The sequence below is a fragment of the Syngnathus leptorhynchus genome, chromosome 7 (assembly GCF_054491065.1).
Source record: "Syngnathus leptorhynchus isolate UIUO chromosome 7, UIUO_Slep, whole genome shotgun sequence".
NCBI lineage: Eukaryota > Metazoa > Chordata > Actinopteri > Syngnathiformes > Syngnathidae > Syngnathus > Syngnathus leptorhynchus.
In genome coordinates this window covers 5,656,115-5,666,175 of record NC_141201.1, presented here as the reverse complement: position 1 = coordinate 5,666,175, position 10,061 = coordinate 5,656,115, and the positions used below count along the sequence as shown (strand labels likewise).

General features: G+C 39.3%; 2 protein-coding genes across 3 annotated transcripts; one reads left to right on the top strand and one right to left on the bottom strand.

Annotated features, from left to right (window-relative positions):
* The first annotated feature begins 123 nt into the window (after positions 1-123).
* Positions 124-4,280, top strand: LOC147054386 (homeodomain-interacting protein kinase 1-like). The gene is made up of 2 exons (XM_085917258.1): positions 124-1,299; positions 1,780-4,280. Exons 1-2 carry the CDS (start codon positions 1,152-1,154, stop codon positions 3,018-3,020), a joined length of 1,389 nt encoding a protein of 462 aa, XP_085773384.1. The 5' UTR covers positions 124-1,151; the 3' UTR covers positions 3,021-4,280.
* On the bottom strand, positions 3,301-5,006 carry LOC147054385 (endonuclease domain-containing 1 protein). Of its 2 annotated transcripts, XM_085917259.1 has the most exons (6): positions 4,974-5,006; positions 4,817-4,903; positions 4,613-4,713; positions 4,302-4,416; positions 4,033-4,189; positions 3,302-3,889 (listed from the first exon to the last, which is right to left on the bottom strand). In XM_085917259.1, the coding sequence occupies exons 2-6, from the start codon at positions 4,892-4,894 to the stop codon at positions 3,498-3,500; spliced, it is 843 nt and encodes a 280-aa protein (XP_085773385.1). In that variant the 5' UTR covers positions 4,895-4,903; positions 4,974-5,006; the 3' UTR covers positions 3,302-3,497. The 2 variants fall into 2 exon arrangements, with proteins under 2 accessions (XP_085773387.1, XP_085773385.1); XM_085917261.1 differs by having other exon boundaries at positions 3,301-3,889; positions 4,817-4,987.
* Positions 5,007-10,061: the final 5,055 nt, after the last annotated feature.

The window sequence follows — 10,061 nt, the reverse complement described above, 5'->3', positions numbered from 1 at the left end:
ATGCAGTCATTAACTTTTGCAATGGAATGTTAACACAGGTAGACCAGCATTTCAAGTTCCCATTAAGGATGTTTTGCCATAGTAGGCTACTGTAGGTGTGGCGCAAGCACTTAAAGAGGAACCTTGAAAACAATCAACTGGGATAAAAATAAAGTGCATTGCAGAAATCAAACATTATTGGTAGACTAAAGTAAAGGGCAAAAGTCTTAGTTCTTACCTAAATCAAGAATGAGCTATTTAAAATGATGCACTAATTTCGTGCATTTTCTCTTCTTAAAAATCAAATAATTCAAAATGGTTTTATTATTCAAGTACTATGTTTTTTTTCCTACAATGTTTGTCCCACAAATCCTCAAAAGCAGAATCAGTGTAACCGCCAGTAACCAACGGCTGCCATCTAGTGGTTAATATTATAAACTGATCATATCATATCTTAAAACTATTTCATGGACAAAAATGATTGCGAAACTCGAACAAAAATAAAATGAAATCTTCAACACTGATGAACAACGGAAGTTTGCTCCTAAAAGAAAGATTAAAACAAAAAATATATATTTTTAAAAAAACTCCGAAAGTGATTCTAAGTGTAACTATACGGAGGTTCATTGTAGTAGAGGAAACGTTTCCAAACGTCGGAAAAACGTTACAATAAATTAATCTGGGTGTGATTGCGCATGCGCGTTGCTCATGCACGACCTAATTCTAAGCCTACTATTATACCAGCCTTTCCAAATATGAATTACATTAACGGTGAATTCAAACCAGTGAAAAATGTCCTTATAAATCTGCCTTTCTTTAAATTCAGTGCAGACAGGCAGCGCAAATGAACGTGCTAGACGACTGACTTGTTCCAAAACAAAGAACGCACGTCCTTTGAACGTCACTTATGTATATACTATCACATTCATGGAAGAGTTCATTTATTACGGTAGTTGTGTACAAAAATAGACAAGACGAAGGCATGGAACAGTATTTAACGTCATGTCTACAGGTCAACAACTATTATGATTATGACTCGTTATGACGTCCCTAATATCAGCAATGCTGAATATCAGTTCTGCCGTCTCAAAAACTGAGGGATCTCCTCTACTGACATTTACTTCTACGGCTTTCCACTTGAAAAGGGACATTTCAACTTAAACACGCTCTCTATGACGTCACCGGTCAGTCAATTAGAAGTTCCAGAAAGGTGGACAGGGTTAGCTGTCAGAGGAATTACTGACGCTGAAAAGGAAACGGAGCTTTGGAAAATGTCTTCATGGACAAGCTCGGAGTCTTCAGCCTCATCTGTTTCTTCACGTAAGTGTACTTTGTTTACTTATTGGCTCAAAAGAAACGTCAACATTATTATTATTATTTCATTATTTTATTATTATTATATTGAGGGAGTCTTTCATTTACTCACATGTTAATATTAGATGAGTTAGCCAATCCGTTTTATGATGAAAAATAAATAAATAAAAACTGCAGATGAGAATGGAGTAAGCAGACTTGTCCCACTTTTAAGGTGACAGGCCCGTGGGCGCTGTCCGGTGCTGAATCCAGGTCCCCAAGCAAAATTTGACTTTATTTGTTTTGCTTTTTTCCCGTCTTGTTTATCCTGAGGGTTTGGATGAGAGTCTTGGCTAAACCCCCAAAATTGCGAAAGGTCCATGGATGGAGCAGTTCCAGAACCACCATGCTTCTCACAGACTAACAGTGTCCTCAATTCTATTCCATTTAGCTGTTATATTTAACGACTGACTTGACAGTGGTGTCCTGTCTTTATTTGTATTGCAGTGAATGCGACAAGCCCCGAAGTCAAGATTGGCAAGGTTTTGTACAGCAAGTCCAATGCTTACTCCGTCCTGGATTTCATCGGTGAAGGATGCTATGGGAAAGTGGCGGTGTGCAAAAATCTGGAAACCTCCGAGGCGGTAGCCATCAAGATCTTGAAAAATGACCCTACCATCAAACAGGACACAGAGAAAGAGCTGTCCATGCTGAAAAAGCTCAGTGTCACAGACGCAGATAGTACCAACGTGGTCAAGTTCTTTGAGCAGTTTGAGCACGAGGGAAACATCTGTTTGGTGTTTGAGGTATTGGACTGCGATCTCATCTATCTACTGAAAGAACGACAACGTCAACCGTTGTCTCTGGACGAAATCCGCGTCATTACCCATCAGCTCCTCGTGGCTTTGGTCACCCTGAAGCGTCTCGGTATCTTACATGCTGACATTAAACCTGACAATATCATGATTGTTAACAGAAAAGAACAGCCCTTGAAGGTGAAACTGATTGACTTTGGTAATGCCATTCCAGCATCCAAAATTAAGCTAGGCTTAGAGATTCAACCGGTGGGATATCGAGCTCCAGAAATTACCCTCGGGCTCCCTTACAACGAGAACATAGACGTCTGGAGCGTCGGCTGCATCATGGCTTTTCTCTTCCTGCCTGGAAACCTATTTGCTGTCAACTGTGAATATCAAATGATGAAGCACATCATCTGCATTCTGGGCCAGCCAGACGACCGGCTACTTCAAGCTGGGAAATACACTGAGAACTACTTCACTGAAGATGAAGAGGTTGGGGTTCCTCATTATCGCCTCATGACACCTGAAGAATTTGAAGCAGCAAATAATGAGATACCCAAACAGCAGGATTCTTGCAGAGAGCTTCCCAAACCCTTGGAAGATATGATCGCGTTGCCTCCTGAGGAAGAATGTATGGAAGGTGAAGTGGAGAACAGGAAGGCTTTCTTAGACCTACTCAAACAGATGTTGCATCTGGACGGGCAGCAAAGAATTTCTGCTTCGCAAGCATTACAGCATCCTTTCATCATAATGTCCCAACAGGGCGACATTGGCCGCTTGAGCCCTCTGGTAGACATCAACGTGTCATACGATGAACTACAAATCCCTCCTTCAGAAGAGAATGCTGACTTTGATTCCAATAAGAGCATTTTGAAACGGATTTGGAAATTCATACGCCGAATTTCCGCTGCATTTTATCGCATGGCAACGCTACTGTACTCGCTCTAGATTCCCAATTAGCAAATATTTTCATTTAGGTCTACTTGAAATTGTATTTTTTATTTCGGGTTGAACTAATTGAAAAGTTTGATTGACGGAATCCTCTTGACAACTTCTTGTCGTCGTGAAAATGGATTCTGCTGGGCTGATTTTGTGCTGAGTCGTCACATCACTGTGAGCAATGTCAAGGCTGCTTCCATCGACAATATTGCACTATTGAATGAATATATAATTATAAGGCAAACCAATCACAGTATATAATGACAGATTTCCTCAAGTGTAGATGTTTTATGTCTTTGAGGTCATCTTGAAAGAACGTGAAAAAAAAATCTGGATCGTTCATCTTTATTTGTTTGTCGGTTAAAATTGGATGAACAGCCTCGGTGCTGTAAAACGGAAAGATAAATCATTTTGTTTTGCCGTTTGAATAGAAAATATTTCTTAACAATTTGTAACTTTGGCACTATGAGATAATAAATGACCATCTCAAATGTTGCAGCTATTGTGGAAAAGCTCCCCTACTGGTTGATTTGAGAACTGCTGTAGGAACTCGTCGAATTCATCCAAAGAGAATTTCTCCACCCAGTTGTCCTCTGTGTTTCTTGCTGCAGCGGCGCCCGCTTGAACGGGCCTGTCATTGTTGTCCACGCAGCAGTACGCATTCCACAGGTAGTCTGGGATGTTGACACGCCTCACATTGTTCTTCACAATCCAATTACCCGCAGAAGGTACCGCACCCACCAAAACGTAGGCCTTGGAACACTTTTTGCGGAAAAGATCGTTTAGTTGAGACTCGTGGATTCTCCATGCGTCCTGATTCATTTTGGGATTCTGGGGAACCACGTTGGTGAGGGTGAAAGTGGCGTTGCGGCCAGGAACTGTAAAAATAGAGGTGAGGGATTAAAATGCCGACTGAGAAGACAATGACAAAATAAAAATAATGAAAGACAATTCTTGAAGCAGTTGCATATATTACTCAGAAATTGAAGCTCCATTAGACATGTGCCAACCTCTCGGTTACCTGCATGGTGTCCATTGGGGTTGAGGTGACCTCGGTCAAAGCCAGAGTGTGTGTAGTCCTCATTGAGAGCCTGTTTCTCTCCCAAGTAGATCCCAGGATAATCTTTCCCCAGCCAGTAACCATCCTTCATCTCTACTTGCCACGATTTATTTACCAGCTAGAAGAACCATCAGAAACAGTTGGCCCTTTTATCGGAATGTTTCTGCATTGATTAGTGACCTCTGCAGAGTTTGCGCACTATGATCGTAATTATTCATCGTTGTACCAACCTGAGGCTCGACAAACCACCTTCTCTCCCGTCCACCTCCGTTGCTAGGCTCGAACACGTACGCAGAGTAAACTGCAATACGGTGGTGTGTGTCGTACAATGTGGCAAAGTGATACCTGCAAGTGTGAAGAGCCTCATCACTTGTCAAAAAAATGATTATCATATGTAGCACCAGTGAGATTTCTCGACACACTTGCTTATCATTTTGAATAGAAAATCAAAACACATTCAAAATCTTTCACCTTGCAATTCAGTATCAAGCATCTGTCCCAAAACTTTTGTCCACACGGAAACTACAATGCTACTTTTTACCGGTTGGCAAATCGTTGACAGAGATGAGCAGTGCCAGGTGTCGAAGACCCCCATCTTGGCACTTTGCTTTTGTAGAAATACTTCAAGCATTCAGGCACATCCTGAGGCAAAATATAAATGTTTACAATTACTGAGAGCACAAAAGATGCTTTGAGTATTCACTTAAATTGCTTCATTTCCCAGAGCGATAAACACCAAACAAACCTCAAATTGTTCCACAAGGTCTCCATGAACAAAAAGTAAGAGTGGCAGAAGAGAGCACAGAGTTGCCAAGGTTTCCATTTTGGGTTTCTGAGATTGAAGAGAATTAAAAGGTGAGAAATCTAAACTGTTTATTCATTGTGTGTGTACGTGCACTCACCGTGCCTCACACTCGTCAGCTGCCGCAGTGTGCACCGAAGGGAGAGAGGGACTTTCATATATACGACATGTCTGCACCTCACCTTTCACCTGTACTAACTTTGTTTATCTCATCTAAAGCTACCACGAGTGTGTGTGTGTGTGTGTGTGTGTGTGTGTGTGTGTGTGTGTGTGTGTGTGTGTGTGTTAAATGCTTTTGAGGTCATGATAATACTATGATGAATTGTGTCGTTAACTAATGAAGTAATTAACAGACACTAGACTAATGTGGAAATTATTCTGTGATGAAAAAATATGGACATTTTGATGATTTGAAATTTCTTTACTAATATATCGAGAGCTTCGAATATAAAACCCTTTCCGGCTAAGTAATAATTCATTAGAAGGAGATCCATTTTCTACGACTTGATGATGACATAACATTGCGGTCATGTAGAGCTGAAGCAAATGTGTCAGAGTGGAATAAAACATAAGTGTGTTTGACAGATTTGCTTACAAATTCGCACATGGGTTATCACTTTCTTCATGTGTTGTTTTCCCACGATCACAGCACAGACGCTGTGAAAACATCACTCAAAGGTTTTGCGCTTACTTTTACCTACGTGATCACATCACACAATTAGGTCAAATTAGCCAAACTATTGGATACATATCTAAATATGGGCGGATTCTCTTGAACATTGACGTAACTAAAGGGTGGAGTCAGGGGGCAGTGCCCCCTCAATCCTCCAAATATGCTAGGACTCTCTTAACTTTTATCAGCATTTTTTGGAGGATTTGTTTTAATTTGTAAAAAAAAGAAAATGTTTTGAAGAACCCCAGAGATACCTTGGAAGGGCTCCAATGGGAAAAAAAAAATCCCTTCCACGTCCTAGAAATGAGGAACTTAAGCCATCACATTTTTGTATTGGAAAAAAATGAATAGAATTGTACACTTTGTTTCTTTTTGCTGTTACCGTGGCAATCTTTTCTCTATTGAATACCAAGAATTAAAAATGTCTTCTGAGTAACACAGCAGCTGCAAAAATGCTGTTTCACAAGAATAAGGCACCGTGCCCATCACCTTAACTACCCAACCAGCTGAATACACACAATAAGTATTCACCAGTGCTCGTGACTGTCAGTGTGAGTCAAGATGGACTTCTGTTCCCCTTCTAATATCAGTCAAGTTTCATTTATTCATTTATTGAGGGTCAATTGAATTAAAAGAACCAACTGAACAGAATGTTAATTTTAAATGAAGCCAAATAAAGCTATGAAGGCGAAACAAAACAAACGGAACATTGGGGATTAGATCAAATAAATCAGGCTTTATTTAATCAGCCTCATATTTTCCCGTTACTTTGCTCTGTGTTCATTTTTCACATTAACGACCCAGCATCAAAATGATTGGGAGACGTTAGGCAACAGGACATGAAGTTGTAACTGCGTTTGTGGAGTGTAATTATTTTTTTTTTTTTATTAAGGACCTGAAATGAAACAAATGTTTAATGACTCATATTGTTTTGATTGTTATTTTTTTTCCCCCATGTGCAAACACAATAAACAAGAAAGGGCAGACTGATAATAAAGTGTAAATCAAATGCAATTAGTTTGAAAGATAAAACTTTATTGTCTGATGCTGAAAGCATAAAGGGATCAGATTCATAGATGACAAAATCAAACAGCTATGGTATTTTCGAATTTAACTTACCTGTTATGATAACGACGAGGTAAATTGTATTTATTTATCACATTTTTTTTATTATTATTATTTTATTTAAATAATATTAACCCACCTAGGCACTCAGGCACTGAATGGACTTGCCCAAGGGGGGGGGGGGGGGGGAAGAATGGATGTTACTTAATTCTGCCTCTAGGTTGCAGTATTGAATTGTGTTTTTCCACTTCACCTCCTTGTTCTTTCCCCCCATTTAAATTGCAATTGCAAGATTATTCAATTGCTCCTCCTCAACCAGAAAAAATGTACTTGAGAAATTCATGATCCAGTCTGCTGGGCTGCGTTATTAAAACTAATACAAATAATGAACAGGCTTGTCTCAGGTGAAGAATTAAAATGGTCTGAGACTGATAATCATTAAAGATAACTATGAGTGGCAGAACATTTTAGTCGATTAAATTATGATTTGCTGGGTTGTATTTTGAAAAGCATTACCTTTATCAGAGCAAATAATTACTCATAGTATATCTTCAAGAAACTGTCAATCAAAACTACCCTTGCACTGGTCACTGGTCGGTTAGCATAAAATGTTTCATTTAATTTGATTTCAATTTAGACAAAGCTCGAATTTCACTCAAGAGTTTACAAAAGACTTCATTATGAAATATTCTCTCAGTACAAAACCATACTCAGTTTTATTTTGTTCTTCACAATTATGACAGTCATTAAAAAAAGTAACATGTAATATTTATTAAAATACTTTACAGCCATGCTATTATTAATAATGAGAGATGACTTCGGAATCTAGTTTATGGTGAGGAATTTCTTCTGTTTTGTCTTTCACTTTCAACACAATTCCTTGTCTGGCTGCACCAAAGGCAGATGGCACGACAGAAATCTCAAAGCAGACCGAAGAAAAAATAAGAATTCCATTCCAAACTGATGAAATCCCCCTCCCACCACTACCACCACCAATCTACAAACAGAAATACAAACCCTCTCCACTTCTTCTGCCCCCTCCTCTCCCCATTCCTCTTATTGTCCAGCCTCATTCATTTTTCATTTTTAAGTCATTTCATTTCATATGCATTCATTTTCAATATATTTATGTATGAGTCTTCCTGACTCTTTCCCCCATGCTTGCCCCTCCCCCCCGTTTTTTTTTTTTTTTTAATTCCTCTCTCCTTTCCTCTTTCTTTCTCCATCCTCACCTCTCTTCGTGGCTTCATCCTCGCTTTCCCCTATCACCACCCCCTGCCCCAGTCCATCCCATTACTGTAATCCATCACTTCTCCATCAGCCACCATGCAAACAGGCCTCCTGGTTACCATAGTAACCACCTCCCGGCCTAGTACCGCATTGCCCCTTTCTGATTGGTTGGCAAAGGATTGGCAGTCTCAGTCTGTCTGGGAGATGTGGTAATTGGCTGGTTAGTCACACACAGGCATAGCACACACACGCACACACACACGTGCACAAATATTTCCATAGTTATCAAAGGGAAACTGAGGTCAGCATGATGAAGTTAAAGATGGCGGTGCCTGGCTGTGTGTGTGTGTGTGTGTGTGTGTGTGTGTGTGTGTGTGTGTGTGTGTGTGTGTGTGTGTGTGTGTGTGTGTGTGTGTGTGTGTGTGTGTGTGCTGCATTTGCTGAGATGTGGGGTTTTCTAAGGTTTTGGAAATGGCGGCAAGGGGTGGGGGGTGTTTGAGCATGGGAAGGTTGGAGTCCTGCCAAATATTGAATGCAGAAAGTATTTCAACATGTTTTCAAAGCCCATTCCACATTTAAAACACTTATCCCTGCCTCAAGGAAGCAGTTTGGTGTCTGGCTTGTGGAAGCAGGCAGAGAAGAGAAAATGGAATGGTTGATCAGCTCAACTACACCCTGCTGCTGTTGCTCGGTTGGGTCCGGTCAACACTGGCCACTGTGATGAATGTCTCGTCTGCAGGAGTACATCACAAAGAGCAAAAAGTGGACCTGCCCTGAATAGCAAAGTGTGCTTGCTTGCTTGCTTGCTTCTGCAGTGATTCTCTGAAGGCAACTGCAGACCGCAATCTTATCTTTTATAGATTTCTACCACAGACAGTGATGTTAAGTTACTTCCAAATGGAATATATTTCATATGACTACTCACTTGCATTTGAAAGTAATACATTCCTTTAAAAGATCTCATTTACATGCTTTGCGTCAAAGCAAATAAATAAATAAAAAAGTGGTAAATAAATAAATAAATAAATAAATAAATAAATAAATAAATAAGTAAATAACCAAATAAATCAATAAATAAATCAATCAATAAATAAATAAATAAATAAATGCATACAAAACACACAGACAACACTAACACGTTCTTTTTCCATCTCATCATTTTAATGGAAAAAAAACTGAGTCAAGGGAAGAAAAAAAATGGAGCATGTTGAATTTACAAACAATTGCAGTGTTGTCAGCATGAGAATAAAAAGTGTCCAAGAAGATTCCATCTTCCTCTCATAGGTAGAAAATTTTGAAAATAAAATTGAAAAAAACTTTCCAGGGTTATTTACAGAAGACAATCAAATTTGAGGAGAAAAAAAAAGAATAATAAATGCACACACACATACTTAAAGTTCTTGCAATTTTCTTCTTTTTGGTGGGGAAATTAAAAAGTTCAAGGAAAATCACAGACTGAGAATTTACAAGAGAAGTCAAGAATGGCCCAAAAAAAAAGGATCAACTCTGACCTTGCCACACCACATTTTGAAATTGGGTCATGGGATGTTTTAGATTTCCATTTACAAAACATAGTGTTTGTCTCACAAAATGGCTGCCATCTCCTTCTCACATCATACAATCAAAAAATGACTCCCAACATTAAGTGCCAGCTTTTCATTTTAAAGGCTTTTCAGTTATCATCGTCTCCATCCATCAAAAAAAAAAAAAGATGCAAAAAAATACAAAGATTCTCTCAATCACGCAATCACTCTGCTATTTCCACTCAGATGGAGACTTCACGCTCATAGTACTGCTTGGATTTCACCAGCATGACAACCTCGGAGACTTCAACAGATAATGCAAAACGTACCAAAAGCAAACTTGATAAAGTTGCAAATACCGGATTGCTTTTTCACCATTTGAGGCTGCATGGCATTAATGGATCTGCCAGCTCCCCAGAACGTAATGGCACTGCCAGTTGGTTCTTCACCCCCCATAAACCCGGAAATAACCTCACTAATGAACAGATGCACAAACAAAACATTAATTGGCGCGCTCATCACTGATTGTTTCTTGTTTTGTTACTTTTTCTTGACTTTGGTGGAGCTCTGTGCTGTACTGTTCTACAAACAACACATCTGATGATGAGTTAAGACTCGCACAGAACAAATGATAGAAAATGATATTTCCCTTTTGCACTCTTTGTAAAAGACACAAAGCTTAAATCTCACGGCTGAT

What these genes read in the sequence shown, in the direction of transcription:
- LOC147054386 (XM_085917258.1), top strand. Translation starts at nt 1,152, where the DNA reads ATGACGTCACCGGTCAGTCAATTAGAAGTTCCAGAAAGGTGGACAGGG. An exon ending in AGCCTCATCTGTTTCTTCAC is followed by an intron (nt 1,300 to 1,779) that starts GTAAGTGTACTT and finishes TTTGTATTGCAG; the next exon opens with TGAATGCGACAAGCCCCGAA.
- LOC147054385 (XM_085917259.1), bottom strand. Translation starts at nt 4,894, where the DNA reads ATGGAAACCTTGGCAACTCTGTGCTCTCTTCTGCCACTCTTACTTTTT. An exon ending in ACCTTGTGGAACAATTTGAG is followed by an intron (nt 4,714 to 4,816) that starts GTTTGTTTGGTG and finishes ATTTTGCCTCAG; the next exon opens with GATGTGCCTGAATGCTTGAA. An exon ending in CCCCAATGGACACCATGCAG is followed by an intron (nt 3,890 to 4,032) that starts GTAACCGAGAGG and finishes CTATTTTTACAG; the next exon opens with TTCCTGGCCGCAACGCCACT.